General features: G+C 38.3%; 1 protein-coding gene across 3 annotated transcripts in view; it reads right to left on the bottom strand.

Moving 5' to 3' along the window:
- The window catches only part of Erap1 (endoplasmic reticulum aminopeptidase 1), a 53,633-nt gene that overhangs the window by 10,536 nt on the left and 23,316 nt on the right, over positions 1-19,781 (bottom strand). For 2 of the 3 annotated variants that reach the window (XM_006517476.4, NM_030711.5), the window contains 13 exons: positions 19,107-19,261; positions 18,448-18,561; positions 16,440-16,571; positions 16,095-16,226; positions 15,881-15,952; positions 14,558-14,712; positions 13,191-13,270; positions 11,179-11,362; positions 9,770-9,926; positions 8,891-9,075; positions 7,887-8,048; positions 7,267-7,407; positions 6,764-6,845 (listed from right to left, as the gene is read on the bottom strand). In XM_006517476.4, coding sequence (XP_006517539.1) covers positions 6,764-6,845; positions 7,267-7,407; positions 7,887-8,048; positions 8,891-9,075; positions 9,770-9,926; positions 11,179-11,362; positions 13,191-13,270; positions 14,558-14,712; positions 15,881-15,952; positions 16,095-16,226; positions 16,440-16,571; positions 18,448-18,561; positions 19,107-19,261 — 1,751 coding nt within the window. Of the gene's footprint in view, positions 1-6,745; positions 6,846-7,266; positions 7,408-7,886; positions 8,049-8,890; positions 9,076-9,769; positions 9,927-11,178; positions 11,363-13,190; positions 13,271-14,557; positions 14,713-15,880; positions 15,953-16,094; positions 16,227-16,439; positions 16,572-18,447; positions 18,562-19,106; positions 19,262-19,781 lie in introns of those variants that run through there. The other variant, XM_030247471.1, reaches the window with a different exon arrangement.

Here is a 19,781-nt window from a genome sequence, read left to right as displayed (position 1 = left end):
ATTGTGTGTGTGTGTGTGTGTGTGTGTGTGTGTGTGTGTGTGTGTGTGTTTTATTGAATATTTATTTACATTTCAAATGTTATCCCCTTTCCTGGTTTCCCCTCCGAAAAACACCCTCACCTTATCCCCTCTCCCTTCTCCCTACTCATCAACTCCCCTACTCTTGCTTCCTGGCCCTGGCATTCCCCCATACTGGGGCATAGAGCCTTAATAGGACAAAGGGCCTCTCCTCCCATTGATGTCCAACTAGGCCATCTGCTTATGCAGCTGGAGCCATGAGTCCCACCATGTGTGCTCTTTGGTCGGTGGTTTAGTCCCTGGGAGCTCTGGGTACTGGCTAGTTCATATTGTTTTTCCTCCTATGGGGCTGCAAACACTTCAACTCCTTGGGTCCTTTCTCTAGCTCCTTTCTTGGGGATCCTATGCTCAGTCCAATGGATGGCTGTGAGCATCCACCTCTGTATTTTGTGATGCACTGGCAGAGCCTCTAAGGAGAGAACTAAATCAGACTTCTTTCAGCAAGCACTTGTTGGCATCTACAAGTGTCTGGGTTTGATGACTGTAAATAGGATGGATCCCCAGGTGAGTCAGTCTCTAGATGGTCATTTCTTCAGTCTCTACTCCACACCTTGTCTCTGTAACTCCTTCCATGGATGTTTTGTTCCCCCCTTCTAAGATAGAAGTATCCACACTGTGGTCTTACTTCATCTTGAGTTTCATGTGGTTTGTGAATTATATTGGGTATACCAAGCTTCTGGGCTTCTGGGCTAACATCCACTTATCAGTGAGTGCACATCATGTATGTTCTTTTGTGACTGGGTTACCTCACTCAGGATGATATACTCCAGATCCATCCATTTGCCTGCAAATTTCATAAGTTCATTGTATTTAATAGCTGAGTACTATTCCATTGTGTAAATGTACCACATTTTCTGTATCTATTCCTCTGTTGAGGGACATCTGGGTTCACTCTAGTTACAAATAAGGCTGCTATGAACATAGTAGAGCATGTGTCCTTGTTAAAAGTTGGAACATCTTCTGGATATATGCCCAGGAGTGGAATTGCTGGGTCCTCAGTTACTACTAGGTCCAATTTTCTAAGGAACTGCCAAACTGATTTCCTGAGTGGTTGTACCAGCTTGCAATCCCACCAGCAATGGAAGAGTGTTCCTCTTTCCCCACATCCTCGCCAGCATCTACTGTTACCTGAGCTTTTCATCTTAGCCATTCTGAATGGTGTGAGGTGGAATCTCAGGGTTGTTTTGATTTGCATTTCCCTGATGACTAAGGATGTTGAACATTTTTTCAGGTGATTCTCAGCCATTCAGTATTCCTCAGTTAAGAATTCTTTGTTTAGCTCTGTACCCCATTTTTTAATAGGGTAATTTGTTCCACTGGAGACTAACTTCTTGAGTTCTTTGTGTATACTGGATATTAGCCCTCTGTCAGATGTAGGATTGGTGAAGATATTTTCCCAATCTGTTGGTGGCCTTTTTGTTTTCTTGACAGTATCTTTTGCCTTGCAGAAGTTTTGCAATTTTATGAGGTCCCATTTGTTGATTGTTGATCTTATATCACAAGCTATTGGTGTTCTGTTCAGGAATTTTTCCCCTGTGCCCATATGTTAGAGGCTTTTCCCCACTTTCTCTTCTATGAGTTTCAGAATATCTGGTTTTATTTAAAAGTCTTTGATCCACTTGGACTTGAGCTTTACACAAGGAGATAAGAATGGATCAATTCACATTCTTCTACACACTAACTGCCAGTTGAGCCAGCACCATTTGTTTAAAATGCTTTCTTTTTGCCACTGGATGGTTTTAGCTCCTTTGAGAAAGATCAAGTCGCCAAAGGTTTGTGGGTTCATTTCTGGGTCTTCAATTCTATTACACTGATCTACCTGTCTGTCACTGTACCAAAACCTTGCAGTTTTTATCACTATTGATCTGTAGTACAGCTTGAGGTCAGGGATGGTGATTCCACCAGCAGTTCTTTTATTGTCGTGAATAGTTTTCAATATCCTGGGTTTTTTGTTATTCCAGATGAATTTGGAAATTGCTCTTTCTAAAACTATGAAGAATTGAGTTGAAATTTTGATGGGAGTTGCATTGAATAGGTAGATAAATTTTGGCAAGATGGACATTTTTACTATATTAATCCTGCCAATCCATGAGCATAAGAGGTCTTTCCATCTTCTGAGATCTTCAATTTCTTTCTTCAGAGACTTGAAGTTCTTATCATACAGATCTTTCACTTGCTTAGATTCACACCAAGATATTTTATATTATTAGTGACTATTGGGACAGGTGTTGTTTCCCTTATTTCTTTCTCACCCTGTTTATCCTTTGTGCAGAGAAGGCCACTGATTTGTTTAATTTTATATCCAGCCACTTTGCTCAAGTTGTTTATCAGGCTTAGGAGTTCACTGGTGGAATTCGTGGGGTCACTTATATAGACTATCATATCATCTGCAAATATGGATATTTTGACTTCGTCTTTTCCAGTATGTATTCCTTTGATCTCATTTTGTTGTCTAATTGCTCTGGTTAGGACTTCAAGTACTACATTGAATAGGCAGAGAGAGAGTGGGCAGCCTTGCCTAGTCCCTGATTTTAGTGGGATTGCTTCAAGTTTCTCTCCCTTTAGTTTGATGTTAGCTACTGGTTTGCTGTATATTGATTTTACTATGTTTAGGTATGGGCCTTGAATTCCTGATCTTTCCAAGACTTCTATCATGAATGGGTGTTGGATTTTGTCAAATGCTTTCTCAGTATCTAACGAGATGATCATGTGGTTCTTGTCTTTGAGTTTGCTTATATAGTGGATTACGTTGATGGACTTCCATATATTGAACCATCACTGCATCCCTGGGATGAAGCCTACTTGATCACTATGGTCCTTTTAATGTGATCTTGGATTCTGTTTGTGAGAATTTTATTGAGTATTTTTGCATCGATATTCATTAGGGAAATTGGTCTGAAGTTCTCTTTCTTTGTTGGGTCTTTGTATGGGGTAGGTATCAAAGCAATTATGGCTTCATAGAATGAACTGGGTAGAGTTCCTTCTGTTTCTATTTTGTGGAATATTTTGAGGACTATTGGTATTAGGTCTTCCTTGAAGGTTTGATAGAACTCTTAACTAAACCCATCAGGTCCTGGGCTTCTTTAGGTTGGGACACTATTAATGAAAGTTTCCATTTCTTTATGGGATATGGGACTGTTTAGATCATTAATCTGATCCTGATTTAACTTTGGTACCTGATATCTGTCTAGAAAATTGTCCATTACATCCAGGTTTTCCAGTTTTGTTAAGTAAAGGCTATTGTAGTAGGATCTGATGATTTTTTTGAATTTCCTCAGTTCCCATTATTTTCATTTCTGATTTTATTAATTAGGATGCAGTCCCTATGTCCTCTAGTTAGTCTGACTAAGGATTTATCTATTTGGTTTTTCGAGACAGGGTTTCTCTGTATAGCTCTGGCTGTCCTGGAACTCACTTTGTAGACCAGGCTGGCCTCGAACTCAGAAATTCGCCTGCCTCTGCCTCCCGAGTGCTGGGATTAAAGGTGTGCGCCACCACGCCCGGCTAGATTTTTGTTTTTTATTCCACTTGCTTGATTTCAGCCATGAGTTTGATTATTTCCTGCTATCTACTCCTCTTGGATGAATTTGCTTCTTTTTGTACTAGAGCTTTCAGATGTGCTGTCAAACTGCTAGTGTATGCTCTCTCCAGTTTCATTTTGGAGGCACGCAGAGCTATGAGTTTTCCTCTTAGGACAGCTTTTATTGTGTCGCATAAGTTTGGGTATGTTGTGGCTTTTAGGACAGCTTTCATTGTGTCGCATAAGATTGGGTATGTTGTGGCTTCATTTTCATTAAACTCTAAAAAGTCTTTAATTCCTTCCTTCCTTCCTTTCATTTGTTCTTTCCTTCTCTCTTTCTTCCTTTCCTTGACCAAGTTATCATTGAGTAGAGTGTTGTTCAGCTTCCACATCAACCTTGGCTTTCTATTATTCATGTTGTTATTGAAGATCAGCCTTAGTCTGTGCTGATCTGATAGAATGCATGGGACATAGAATGCATGGGATAATTTCAATATATTTGTATCTGTTGAGGCCTGTTTTGTGACCAGTTATATGGTCAATTTTAGAGAAGGTACCATGAGGTGCTGAGAAGAAGGTATATCCTTTTGTTTTAGGGTAAAATGTTTGTAGATATCTGTTAAATCCATGTGTTTCATAACTTCTGATAGTTTCCATGTGTCTCTGCTTAGTTTCTGTTTCCGTGATCTGTCCGTTGATGACAGTGGGGTGTTGATGTCTCCCAAAGTCATTGTGTGCAGTTCTATGTGTGCTTTAAGCTTTAGTAAAGTTTCTTTAATGAATTTGGATGCCCTTTTATTTAGAGCATAGATGTTCAGAATTGAGAGTTCATCTTGGAAGGTTTTACCTTTGATGAGTATGAAGTGTCCCTCCTTATCTTTTTTGATAACTTTAGGTTGAACGTCGATTTTATTCGATATTAGAATGGCTACTCCAGCTTTTTTCTTGGGATCATTTGCTTAGATTTTTTTTTCCAGCCTTTTACTCTGGGGTAGTGTCTGTCTTATTCCCTGAGGTGGGTTTCCTGAATGCAGCAAAATGTTGGGTCTTGTTTATGTAGCCAGTCTGTTTGTCCATGTCTTTTTATTGGGGAATTGAGTCCATTGATATTAAGAGATATTAAGGAAAAGTCAATGTTGCTTCCCATTATTTTTGTTGTGAGAGTTGGGATTCTGTTCATGTGGCTATCTTCTTTTAGGTTTGTTTAAACCTTTCTTGCTTTTTCTAGGTTGTAGTTTCCCTCCTTGTGTTAGAGTTTTCCCTTTATTATCCTTTGAAGAGCTGGATTTATGGAAAGATATTGTGTAAATTTGGTTTTGTCATGGAATACCTTGGTTTCTCCATCTATGGTAATTGAGAGTTTTGCTGGGTATAGTAGCCTGGGCTGGCATTTGTGTTCTCTTAGTGTCTGTATAACATCTGCCCAGGATCTTCTGGCTTTCATAGTCTCTGGGGAGAAATCTGGTGTAATTCTGATAGGTCTGACTTTATATGTTACTTGACCTTTTTCCCTTATTGCTTTTAATATTCTTTCTTTGTTTTGTGCATTTGGTGTTTTTATTATGTGATGGGAGGAATTTCTTTTCTAGTCCAAACTATTTGGAGATCTGGAGGCATCTTGTATGTTCATGGGCATCTTTTTCTTTAGGTCGGAGAAGTTTGTTTCTATAATTTTGTTGAAGATATTTTTTGGCCCTTTAATTTGAAAGTCTTCCTTCTCATCTATACCTATTATCCTTAGATTTGGTCTTCTTATTGTGTCCTGGATTTCCTGGATTTTGTGCGTTAGGATCTTTTTGCATTTTACATTTTGATTGTTGTGTCAATGTTTTCTATGTTATCTTTTGCACCTGAGATTCTCTCTTCTATCTCTTGTATTCTGTTGGTGATGCTTCCATCTATGGCTCCTGACTTCTTTCCTAGGTTTTCTATATCCAGAGTTGTCTCAATTTGTGATTTCTTTATTGTTTCTACTTCCATTTTTAGATCCTGGATGGTTTTGTTCAATTCTTTCACCTGTTTTGTTTTGTTTTGTTTCCCTGTTATTCTTTAAGGGATTTTTGTGTTTCCTCTTTAAGGGCTTCTAGCTGTTTCTCTGTGTTCTCCTGTATTTCTGTATTTCTGTATTTCTTTATTTATGCCCTTCTTATATTCCTCCATCATCATCATGAGAATTTACTTTAGATCCATATTTTGCTTTTCTGGTGTGATGGTGTATCCAGGACTTGCTATGCTGGGAGAGTTGGTGCCACACCCACTCCAGTAGTGATTTGCATGACAGGCCCAAAAGCTTAGACTGGTAAGTTGGGTTCTGATGATGCCAAATAACCTTGGTTTCTGTTGCTTATGTTTTACACTTCCCTCCTGCTATTTGATTATCTCAAGTGCTCCCTGCCCTTGATATATCTGATTGGAGCCTGTCCTTCCTTTAATCCCGGTTGACTCAGAACTCCTCAAGAGTCTAGCTTTCTCTGTGATCCTATAATTCCAGAATCCTGTGATCCTGAGATTCTTGGTGTTTAAGAATTCTTGGCAGTCAAGCTTCCTCTGAGATCCTGACATCCTGGTGTTACCAAGCTCCTGGGATCCTGGCATCTTAAGATCCTGGGTGTGTTAAGAGCCCCTGGAAGTGATACCTCCTCTGGGGGCCGTGGGGAGGTCTGCTAAGTTCAAAACTAAGATAGACCCTCTCTACCTCTTCCACCATAGCTGGTCATATCAGTTGTTCAATCCTCTAGCATTTACTTTTAAGTTCTTTAAATGAGGACCAATTGTGTGTTGGGGGGGGGGGGGGTTGTTGGGGTTTTTTGGGGGGTTGTTTTGTTTGTTTGTTGTTTTCGAGACAGGGTATTATTATGTAGTCTTGACTGGCTTGGAACTTGCTTTGTAGACCAAGTTGGCCTTTAACTCACAGGTATCTGCCTGCTGCTGGCTCCAGAGTCCTGTCATTTAAAACATATGTCATCACACCTGGCTAAGTCCAAGTTCTTAATTGCAGAGCAAAGCTTGTCACATGAGAGGCATATACATTGGAACTCAAAAATTGCATCCAAATGACAGGATTCATCCTCAGTGTGCCACATCTTTTGTTCCTGCCCATATTTAGGAGCTAACTGCCGCTCAAGTTTCAAAGAGAGAATTTCTCTCTCACACACACCCCTTTACCTCTTCAAGACGTGCTCTGGTGGAAAACTGGTCTGTTGTTCCCATTACCATGTGAGCTATGGACGATGAGCCAAGTTCAAATCTAGAGAATGTCAAAAGATGTCCATTCAATATATATTTTAAGTATCTTATATATCTTATAACGCTTAATCAATCTATTTGTAAAAATACAATTCATACCAAAAACTAAAAGACTAAGAACCTAAAACAAATGACAGCTGGGCTGAATCAGTTAGGGCAGAGCTATACTGATCTTGGAGGAGGAAGGTTTCAGGCAAGCCAAGGAGTACAGGAAGAAGCAGATGGGATAGAAAGCATTACTATCCAGATGCAAGCGTTAGAAGTCAACTAAAGTTTTAAATCAAATAAAAATTTAATTTGAAAAGTTATCTTCAATATAAGATAGTCCTTTATATAAATAGCAAAAGTTACACACACACACACAGGGAGAGGGACGTGGTAAAAATGCATCCAATCCCACCACACTTTTTGGTACTACTTACTTCTGTACAAGCTTATTCCAATTTTCCCTCAGAAACTTCCAGGCCAATGGATAACCCACTGGGTTTCTGCCAATGAGTGTGAGAATATGTGGAAATTCCTGAGTTTTTATTATCTCTCCCTTAAAACTTTGATCTAGAAGCCTTTAAAGATCAGAGGAAGAGATGTTAGTAATGAATTATAAGTAATTGAAAACCTACAAAATCTTCAATAAAATAACATATAAATGAAAAGTTCTGTTTGCCAATCATACAGTCCTCAAAGGTAAATTGGTAGTGTCTTGATAAACCCACTATGGCAACAAGATTAAAAGCTAATATTTCTATAACATTTAAAAGACCCACACTATACAGTCTCTCATTTCCTCAAAAGAATGGTTTCTAGAATTATCTCTAAATATTTCAAAGTTGTTACTGCTGTAAAAACACACAATACATACTCCTTAAATATTTTCCCCAATACTTGGTTCTAATTACTTGGCACTCTTATTAGGTATGTGCCCACTTGCATAGTGTTTCCAGCAGAATAAATCATTCCTGGGCAATAGAGCTAGAACAAGTGCCAGAATAATCCTATGCCATTCAAATTCCCTTGGCCATATGCACATCAATGCACGACTCACCACTGAAGTTTTTCTGGATCTTTGCTTGTACAGAGGGAAAATTCAATTTGGCTTTTCTCAGTACTAGACAAAGAAGACTGATATTTACTATAAAGAAAATCCCAGCCTTCTGTGTTTTGGGCCCCGACAGCAAACACAGCCAAGGTCACATCAATAGGGATGCTATAAAAAAGAATAAACATTTTAGATCCTGAGACAGACCAAGTGTTCTTAGATGCGTAATGGGGACCAATTGTAAACTAGTTCCATACTCACAGGAACACTTTTGAAAACATAAACTACCATTTCCTTCTGTTATGCTTTATGGAAAGAAACAAGAGAAAATGTCTAAAACTAGATTTGAGCAGCCTCAGAAATACTGTAACAAGTGTTATGCATAAATGCTTACACATATAGCATATTCTTAAAATGATGTGAAAGAAATTCAACTGAAACTCAAATTTTATTACATGAGGAAATATCAGTAATGTAAATAGCATTATGGTTAGGTAAACATATCCTTTAAAGCCAAATATTCAGACTGTTGCCATAAATGATTCTTGGACACCATTAAGTTCCAAATACAAAAGGATTGTTGCCTAGCAGGAGTGGAGATTCCAGACATCGTTCATCTTTCCCAGTGTGAACAATAGCTACATATTGTGAGCAGGGTTTCTGAAGAGAGAAACTTCTGTAAAATCCACTGCCTTTGTTTCAGCCTGGCAATGGCCATGTCAGTTCAGCCGTTTTATACACACTCCATGAAGTGGGAGTTACTATGGTCATGCTCTAACTCCCCAGATATTTGATTTTTTAGGCACAGAAATTCTTTGTTGTATTTCTTAAGACAGAAAGTTGGAAATACAAATTTTAAAAGGCAATTTATTTTCCAAAAAGGTGCTGTAGGAAGACTCATCTATCCAGCTTTTCCCAGTGGTTAGTGCCGATGATGGGGAACAGGGAGGATAAGGTAAAGGACACCCTTTACATTAGTAGGCTGGACTGCATGTTCAGTGGGAACTGACCTCATGTTTCCATTAGATGACTTCCACTCTCTGAAATAGCGCTCTGCCCTCTGCACACAGGGCTGATAATTGCGCACACATGCGAGGAGGAGGAGCTGGCTCCTGAGCATCCTCTCTGAGACAGAGCCTTCATCTGTCCAAGTCTGCTTATCAATAAGGTCCTTCAGCAACTTGAGAAGGAAGTCCTGTGGAATACAGCAGGAGCAGTGATAAGTATTATGAGCAGTGTCACAGAACATTTAAACCTCATATAGCCTAGTACTCCTGGTGATGAGAAACTTCACATAAATATTTATATGCATACACATATATAAATGTGAGTTATCTCCCTTTAAGAAAAAAGCAATTCAGGTGGGAACCAACCCTTAAAGATCAATCTCACTCCTTTAAAAGCTGGCAATTCTATTTAATTGTTATAGAATGGACAAAAAAATAACTTTATATCACAGTAATCCTTTCTGAAGGTATCACATCTACTTAAATTAGGATAAACAGACTAAATTTTATGAGCAAAGTGTATAAATCCTCACAATATTTTATCAAAAATAGAAATTTTCTGTTTCTTCAAGTGCTACTTATGAGTCCTGGAAAAGATCAGGATTAATAATCAAGTCAAGTGAAATAAAATAATTATAAGGAAAAAAAAACTATGAAATTTACAGAATCTAACAACACTATTCCTATTTAGTACCAGCCTTGCATTTGCTTGTTAATCCAAACAATTTTCTTTAATGTACAGGAGGACATATATTTGTGTAGTATACACACACACACAAACACACATATTTGAATACATATGTTCAAACACATAGAATAAGCACTCTTTCATCAATAAGAAAGAAAATACATTTTTTGTACTTGACTCATCTTAGGCTTTACCTTAAATTGAGTTTCCACCTCAATCATATCTCTTTTCTCCATTAACTTATACATAGGTATGAGTTCATTCAAAGCTTGGAATATGGGCATAATTTCAGTTTCATTTTTCAAGTACAGGGTTAAATCCAGGGCTTTTTCTATTGATAACTTTTCAATGCTAAGGAAGAAACAACATGGTTACAGGTTTATGGAAAATCACATTTTTGTTTAACATATATTGCAATAATCTTTTCACAAAGCATCAAACATAAATAAATAATGACTTTGCATTAGAACTGCTTCTGTTACACACAAAACAACACTGGGGAAGAAGAGTCACAATTACAGAGCAAAGTCCAGCCTGTGGCTAGGATAAAGTGGTACATGTTAGTATCCGTTACATCAAACGATGTGTTGAAGTTCCAGACAAAGCTTAGAACTTCAATCCAAGATCAAGAGAGCCAGGCCAGGGAGATTGCTACTTATAAAAAAAAATAAGAATCCCTGTCATAAACTCATCATCTCTGTTCAAAAATGAACTGGATATCAGACAATTCTAGAGTTCTACAACAATAGGCCATGCAGATGAACTTAAGTAAGGGAAAATCAACTGATTAGGCATTCTTTAATTTCTCCCTGCTTTTATCACCTTGCAAGGCTCATAGAAGTAATAAGAGAACCAGAAGGAAAGACTACATTTGCATAGATGGACATAGGAACTGAGAATTATAGAGCTGCCTCATTCTACCCAGATGGCTCTCTTAGAATTTCATCACTGCCTAAATAATGAAGACATTCATATTTTAAGCTTGGAAAATAATTTCTTTCCCTTTCTAAGACAGGAAAGAGTGAATAATAATATTCACTCCAGCCTCAGTTCATCAAAGATCATTTGAAAATCCAAATTATATAAACTATATTCCATAAAGATGCTGTAGAAATTATTATCTTCAAATGAAATCTCTTATTTGGTACAATAGCTGCAATGTGAACAACTGGACCTGCATTACTTAGTTTCACAAGAAGGCTTCAAGAAGGCTAAGCACTCAGAATGAGACAAAATCCATCTCTTATATCACGGCCAGAAAAGTCTCAGAACAAAGCTGTAGAAACAAGCAAGGGGCTCAATAGGATGTAGTCTCAAGGTTTCCCACACATTTCCCTCAGCCTGATTTTAGTTATTAAGGAGAAAGATTAAAATGCTGGTTCTGTCTTTTATATCAGCTAGTATTTAAAGACCAGAGGTTAAGCTTCTGTTTGAAAGCTATGTTCCCTGTTGGAAGAACGTGGAGAGGGGATGCCTTTCCAGATTCTCTTAGCCATCAATCAATCAATCAATCAATCAATCACTGTCATCTCTAGAAACTAAGTATATGAACAGTAACAGCTGTTTTCAGAAATAAACCACAACTTTCCATAGCCTGCATTACCTGACCAGCTGAAATGCATTGTTGATGAGACTTGCCCGATCATTACTGCTGATTGTTGTGTGCGCTTCTTTTAAAAGGCCACTCAGAGAAGCCCATCCATCATCCGCGTAATGCACAATGTAATAGCCATTCATTCCCACGTTAAATTTGATCCACTGCACTGCTTCTGGGAGGATGAGCACATCTATAGCAGATAGGGTAGATCTTAGAACCATCTACTCTGGGGATGGATGAAAGCTTTTCTAATCAGAGGTTACACAAGGAAACTGGGAAAACTCCAATCCTGAAAAGATGGAGATCATTTGTGTTTTGTAGAAACTATATCACAGCAACCAAGAAGACAGATGTCAACAGTAGCGTTAGATACAGACTCTATGATATTTATAAATCTATATAAATATTCCAACCACATTTCTGACCAACATATATTTCCCAGTATTAACAAAGTAGTGAGAATTTTCATTGTTAATCTAATCTATTCTTTCAGTGTTACGGTGCTCAACTGTTTAAATTTATATCATGATATTTCCTTTTTGAAATTTCTTTTTTATTGGATATTTTCTTTATTTACATTTCAAACATTATCCACTTTTCTGGTTTTAAAAGTCAGTTCTCGTTGAGTACTTGAATTTTTGTTTGTGAGGGTGTGTGTGTGTGTGTGTGTGTGTGTTCTTTAGATTCTGAACTTTTTTTTTTTTTTTTCACTCAGGAAGATAGACGAACACTCACTGGCCTTAGACTTGCCAGTTAGGATTTTCTGTCTTCACCTTTCCAGCACCAGGGTCACAACCACACACTGCAACACTCATTTTGATTTTTTAAACTTAAGTTTTGGAGCTCCAACTGAAGTCCTCACATTTGCCAGATAAGCAAGCACTCTAGCAACTGAGATAAGCACTCAAGATAAGCACTCTAGCAACTGAGATAAGCACTCAAGATAAGCACTCTAGCAACTGAGCCATCTACTAAGTCCAACAAGTATTCTACACCTATGGCCTTTCTTTTTCACCAAAATCAAAAGCTAAAGAAGCTTGATAGCTGGTTTCTACCCATTTCTTTTTTTTCTTTTTTAATATTTTTATTAACTATTTTCCTCATTTACATTTCCAATGCTATCCCAAAAGTCCCCCATACCCTCCCTCCCACTCCCCTACCCACCCACTCCCACTGTTTGGCCCTGGCGTTCCCCTGTACTGGGGCATATAAAGTTTGCGTGTCCAATGGGCCTCTCTTCCCAGTGATGGCCGACTAGGCCATCTTCTGCTACATATGCAGCTAGAGACACGAGCTCTGGGGTACTGGTTAGTTCATAATGTTGTTGCACCTATAGGGTTGCAGATCCCTTTAGCTCCTTGGGTACTTTTTCTAGCTCCTCCATTGGGGGCCCTGTGATCCATCCAATAGCTGACTGTGAGCATCCACTTCTGTGTTTGCTAGGCCCTGGCATAGTCCCACAAGAGACAGCTATATCAGGGTCCTTTCAGCAAAATCTTGCTTGTGTATGCAATGGTGTCAGCATTTGGAGGCTGATTATGGGATGGATCCCTGGATATGGCAGATGGTCCATCCTTTCGTCTCAGCTCCAAACTTTGTCTCTGTAACTCCTTCCATGGGTGTTTTGTTCCCAATTCTAAGAAGGGGCACAGTGTCCACACTTTGGTCTTCATTCTTCTTGAGTTTCATGTGTTTTGCAAATTGTATCTTATATCTTATATAGTCTAAGTTTCTGGGCTAATATCCACTTATCAGTGAGAACATATCATTTGAGTTCTTTTGTGATTGGGTTACCTCACTCAGGATGATGCCCTCCAGGTCCAACCATTTGCCTAGGAATTTCATAAATTCATTCTTTTTAATAGCTGAGTAGTACTCCATTGTGTAAATGTACCACATTTTTTGTATCCATTCCTCTGTTGAGGGGCATCTGGGTTCTTTCCAGCTTCTGGCTATTATAAATAAGGCTGCTATAATATTTCTTACTTCTTAAACTAACCATTTCTATAATAAAGTACCTGTCTTTGTCTTCAGCAAAAATCTCTGGACTGAGTCTGATTTGCTGGTAATGAATGTCAGTGGAACATGCCACAAATACCTAAAAGAAAGCAAATATACATTGCTCATTGCTTTTATTCACGTAACAAACAGCTTTTAAGACCTCTACCCATCATGTGCCAGGATTGTATAAAACAGAATGGTATTGAGAATGTTATACCAAAGCCTGACAGTATGCTGAGCCTGCCTTCCAGCTCAACTGCTATTTGTCTTTCTCAGACCCCTACAGTAGAAAGAGAAAAGCACGTTCAAGTGATTAATGACTAGTGTTCCAAGCTTAACCTCAAATAATAACCACTTTAATGACACAGATTGGCATCATGTCCCTCCTTAATCATATACCAAAGAGACGATGTCACTTCTTTTCTGTGGAGTTTCTCCAAACACCCTGAATCTGATCAAGAAGAAACAGTAGGAGAAAATGTAAGTGGAAGGAAATCCTAGCAAATTAAATGGCCTGAACTGGGGAAGAAATATCAAGAAACACAAGGACTGGAGAAATGCTGCAAAATGGGGAAACCAAAATAATGTGGCAATGAAATTTGAAATGTGATAAATTTGGGAGCAGGACTTTTCCATTTTGACACAAAGACATTTTATGACAACTGGAAAAACTGAATAGGTTTTATCGAATAAATTGTGATATTTTGTCAAGTTTATTTCCTAATTTTGAAATGTTTTTATTTTCTTGAAAATACTTCTCTATACATTTTGATATACATAATATATTGTAACATTCATATTGTCTAAATGAAAGTTATATATATATTACAAAATGCTTTCTTTATATATATACACATATCATCATAACTTGAGTGTAATACATAGCTGTATAAAGCATATATACACATTTTTGGCACTTTAGTTATGTTCTGATTGAATTAGTTTAAGATACATCAAATATTTTATAAGTTACAACACATCATTTCTAATAATACTCTTCGAGGGCACATGCTAAGGTCTTCTAGGCTGTAAGTCAGACTTCTGGAGAACTGAATATTTCTTAATTCCTGGAAATTACATGAATTTTTTCGTCAACTCCAGTCAATGTTAGTGACTACTGTGACTTCACAGCAACTGCCTACTTAGATCAGAGCTGGCTTCAGGCCAACAACTAGAAACAACATCCTATTAAACTGCAAAATGGGAGAATGTGAAAATGATAGGTTTTACAGAGACTCAAAGCCTCTGAATCCTTTTGGGAAGGTAGGGTCAACTGTATAGGACACACAGTTTCAGCTGAAGCAGTCAAGGGAAGGAGTGAGGGCCAGGCTTCAAAACGAAGATTGTATCCCACCCAGAAAGAGATTCCCACTGTGAACATTACCCAGTCTCTGGGAAGCGTTCTGAACCCTTCATGTAGTGTTCTTGCTTCATGTGCACATTCCGCCCACTCACAGTGATGGTTATCAGAGGAAAGCCCTTCTGCAGTGTCCATGTGTTCATCATGGTCTTTACATCTACAACCTCCTGACGCCAGTGCTGGTTTATAGACAAAAGAGGGAGGAATGCATCATGTGAGATCTGCCTCTGAGGAGAGGAGGCCAGCTTGTGTCCCTCTGTTCTCTGCTTCTTGCCTTGCCAACCCTCCCCTCCTACTCTCAACCATTAAGCCTTGACTGTCTACCTTTCCATTACCTCCTCCAAACCTCTGTGTCTTGACAGTTGGCCCTGCTTGGCACAGCTAATGTCCAGGCATACCACATGGACACCAAGCTGCCATGTGAGTAAGAGAATGAGAGAAGAGATGGGGAAGCAGTAAGGTTTTCAAAACCAGCATGACTGTGCTGGCTCTTGGACAATCAAGGTGGAAAACTGTTCCATGAATAGGCTGTGCTTCTAAAGTGACAGCTCGGTGACAGCTTGTACCTGACCAGCAATTGGAAATACAAAGTATGTGTTCTTCTGCACTGAAAATGCTCATGAGAAAAGATGAAGAACAAAATATCCTACTGCATAAGCTAGAAACTATTAATAAAGCAATCTCTGAAAGAAAAACAAAACAAGGAAATAAAAATATAGCAAATAAAATTTTGTTGAATTTTTAGTGACCCAGAGCTGTTTATGGAAACACCCCACAAATCCAGATTAAACAGAGTCACACCATTTTGTGGCTCAGATGGCATGATAGCTGACCAGTTGAAAACATGAATTGAAATGGAATTTAAATCCCTGCTCTACAAGTTACCACCATGATTTGTATCTCACCTTCCCATTACTACATTTAAAGACCTGAACAATAATAGCACTTAGTTCATGGGTCTGTTGAGAGAAGTAAAGGACATTATATGCCTGATCACATTGATTTTTCTCTGCCATTTGTCATTTTTCAAATGCAGTGCTCTAGAAATGACTGATGCAATTCAGTCTTAACCATCCACTGAAACTTGTCCTAAATCCATTGTTTTAGAGAGAGTACAGTGAAAGCAATTAGTGTTTGTGGGAAGTTCTGTCCCTAAGATTGGGACATCCTCTTGCATATATGATTCTTAGGAAAATCTTTAAAAGACTGTTAGCCTGCTTCAATTTGAATGCAGACCACCCTGAGATGAGAGTGATTTAACTGAGAACCTCAAAAATTTGGCAGAGATACCACTGAAAGAATATGGAGGACATGCATGAGTGGACAGGGACAGGCTGAGAGACTTACTGAGGTTGATGATGAGTGTTGGCTTCTAGAGCAGAAGCCATCCATTGTTTGTGTGCCATCTGTAGGGCAAATCTAAAACCAAAAATAACAAGTCACTCTCATTTCTCTAGAAAGTGCTTTGGTTCATTGGGATGGAATACCATAATACAGGACAAAACAAAACAATGCAGTCAGCTAACCAGCCCCAAATGCAAAGCTTTTGAGTACCACTCACATGCATCATGCTATTCCACAGGTCCTCGTTTTTTGTGTTTTTATAACTATACTTTTGGAGATACTGTACAATTCCTCTTTTAAATGTATCTGCACTCAGATAATCTCTTAGCATATTCAGAATACAAGCTCCCTGAAAAGATAAGAAAAATATTACTATCTGTAGTTTGTATACATTTCAATGCAGGTGCATTTAGTTTTTTAAGATTTTAAACCATACCATAAGTCCCTCTAATAGGACTGTGGCCCACACAACTTCAAGCTATCCCACACCTGAACTATAAACTCTCTATTCAACTACTAATGAACTTAGTGTCCAAACTGCATCACTGCAATCTGCCTTTACCTTTTCATAAGAAACATCATCAAACATCTCCCGAATCTGCGCAGGATTCTCCACAGGTGTGGATACAGGGTGAGAGGAGTTTAATGCATCAACTTCCATTGCATTAAAACACTTGCCAAAGAAATAGTCTTCCTATTGACATAGAGAACAGAAATAAAGGGGTAAAAATGTAAAAAGAATGAAAGGAGGAAGGCTTGGCCTGCAGAACAGGACAAGAATTCCAATTTCTGTGTCAACTGATCTCATATTTTTAGAACTAATACAACAGTATTGCTAATCTTCCTAAGGAAAATATCTAAACATCTAAGAAACTGAGGCTGTAAATATGCTATTAATATTTCATGTTCTTTCACCACTTTGGAATAAAGTTAATCTCATGTTAACCCAGAAAGAAGATCATTCCACTTGTATCCCAAAAGCTACATAAAATAGGGAAATAAAATGTATAGTGATTCCATTCAAGCATATATATTTAACTTTGGGACTTACAGTGAAAAACAATAAATTAAATTCCTAACTGAATAAGTAGCTTTCTTTACTTAGTATATTCAGTCAACTGTGTAGCCATAATAATTTTATTATTAAAGATTATTTAGAAATAGGATACACTTGTATTACATGGCATGATAATATAATATGTATTCTATAACTATTTATAAATGGATTATAGGTACATATTTGTGAATGTGGAAAATAATTACCCATAAATAAAAAGACTAAAAATGATATTTTTATAGAAAGTGAATTTATTTTTGCTTGCTGCTTATGATTTCCTTACAGTTAAAACATGGTGTTTACATTTACATATGAGTTCTAAATTAAATTTGTTACTTGAGTCAAAATTCATACAATGTGTCAATTGGATCCTATGCATTAAAATCTTGCATATTCATAGTATTATGAACCCAGTATCTAAAATGCAATGAATACCCTGAACATTGGCAAATGGCATAGAACATTCAGCTAATTATTAGCTCTATTTCTTTAATGTTAAGGGAGGATATAATTTAATACTTCATTTATATTGAAAGCTCAGTTAGTATTTTCAAAGACTCATTGCTAAGCTTCCAGTGAAATTATCATTTCTATAAATTCTATGATCAAAATGCTAAATATGCTTGTAGAGACATTGAAAAAACAGCCCAAAAGTTCAGAATACCCACAATACAACCCACAAACCATACAGAGCTTAAGAAGAAGGAATACGTACAGAGGGGTCAGGAAGTCAAATAAAAACATGCAGCAAAGGAGGATGGTGAACTGGGGGTAGTCACTAGAAAATCCCAGATGCCAGGCAATGACTTTAGCCAAAATACCCAACAAAGGGGAGATAGACTCTATAGAGACCACCTCCAGTAGATAGGCATTGTCCCCAATTGAAGGATGGGGCCACCCACCCATCTCAAAATTTGTAACCCAAAAATGTTCTTGTCTAAGGGAAAGACAGGGACCAAAAAAGGATCAGAGACTGAAGGAAAGGCCATCCAGAGACTGCTCCACCTAAGGATCCATCCCATCTGTAGACAGCAAACCCTGACACTATTGCTGAGGCCAAGAAGCTTTTCCTTACAGGAGCCTGATATGGCTGTTCCCTGAGAAGTTCTAACTGCACCTGACCAATACAGAGGAAGATACTCACAGACAGCCATCTTACTGAGCCTGGGCACCTCAGTGGAATTGCTATGAGAAGGACTGAGGGAGCTGAAGGGGATTGCAACCCCATAGGAAGAACAGTATCATCTAACGAAACCATCCAGAGCTCCCAGGGACTAAAGCACCAACCAAAGAGTGTACAGGGAGGGATCCATAGCTCCAGATACAGAGGATGGCCTTATCTGGCATCAATGGGAGGAGAGGCACTTGATCCTGTGGAGGCTTGATGTCCCAGCACAGGCTGATGCTACAGCTGTGAGGTGGGAGTGGGTGAATGGGTGGAGGAGCACCCTCAGAGGCAAATGGGAGTGGGGAGGGGACTATAAAAGATATAAAAACATAAACAATTACGTACAACTTTTAGTTCAGGATGGGTCACAGTGACAGACACAAACTCCATAAATTTGGCAAATCCTTCATTGAGCCAAAGGTCATTCCACCATTCCATGGTGACCAGGTTCCCGAACCACTGAAGGAAAAATATGACTTTATTTGCAACTTTATAGTGAAACTGTACTATCTATATGTACTATGGCAGAAACAGATATAACAAACTTAGAGACGTGAAAAGTGATTATCAGTTTAACAATGTAAATGTATTTATTAAACAATTTATCAGAGTAAACATAAGGACTTTTCAACATTAATTAAAAAACTTGAAACTTAAGGAAACAACTATCCTCTGAAATGAAAAAGTAAACACATTAGCAGTATGAGTAGCTTCATTTGTCGCAAAAGAGAAACGGATATTAAATTACACTAAAAATCATTTTCTCTGAAGTTGTGGGAACTGGCAGACTACCTATTCTCCAGCAAAGGATTCCAACCATACATAAATGGACTTATTAAAAATGAAGGAAGAAGACATGAAGTTGGGAAGCAGGTGTTTTGCTAGGAGGACCTAGGAAGAGTTGAATGGGGGTGAAAATAAGGAGTGGGTATAATCTTATGTCATTATAAGCTCTTAAGAAATTCTCAAAGGACAAAAAATCACATATGACTAAACTTTCCTACCTGGTGAGCCAGTTCATGGGACACAATCATTGTGATGCCAAGCTTACTAGATGCAGAAGACTTTTCTTTATCGTATAACAGAGAGGACTCTCTGTATGTGGTCAGTCCCCAGTTTTCCATAGCACCAGACTGAAAGTCTGGGATTGCAGCAAGATCTTGGGTAGGAAAGAGTACAACTCATTATCAATCTCACAACTACATATTCCCCAAATGTAATAAACTTCAGAATAGAGGATAAAGTGAAAACCTAAGCCCTTGAATGCAGACTTAGGGAGCTCCAGAGGCAAGCTCCTGGTGGAGAAAGAGGCTTCGTGACTATCATGTTGCTGCCAGTGCGACTAAGTCAGGCTTAGGTCCCAAGCACCTCAGTACATCTCTTCTGATTTCTTTTTCCTTTTGCCCCCTTTTATTTGTCAGTACTGGGGATTGAACCTAGGGTCCTGGGCATGCAAGGTGAGTGCTCTACCAATGAGATACATCCCCCATGCTTCTCTTTACTTTTTGAGACAGGTCTCCCTTCCTTAATTAGTCTGGCCTTCAACTTCTAATTCTTCTGCTTCAGCACCTTGAGTACCTGGGAAAACAGGTCTGAGGTATTAGGCTTGGCACCATCTCTAATATGTAGAAAATGAATTTGGGAACTGAACAATCAAAAAAAAAGAAATTACCTTAGTA

Source organism: Mus musculus, chromosome 13, assembly GCF_000001635.26.
Source record: "Mus musculus strain C57BL/6J chromosome 13, GRCm38.p6 C57BL/6J".
Lineage (NCBI taxonomy): Eukaryota > Metazoa > Chordata > Mammalia > Rodentia > Muridae > Mus > Mus musculus.
Note: the sequence above shows the minus strand (reverse complement) of the source record. Positions and strands in the feature narration are given on the sequence as shown.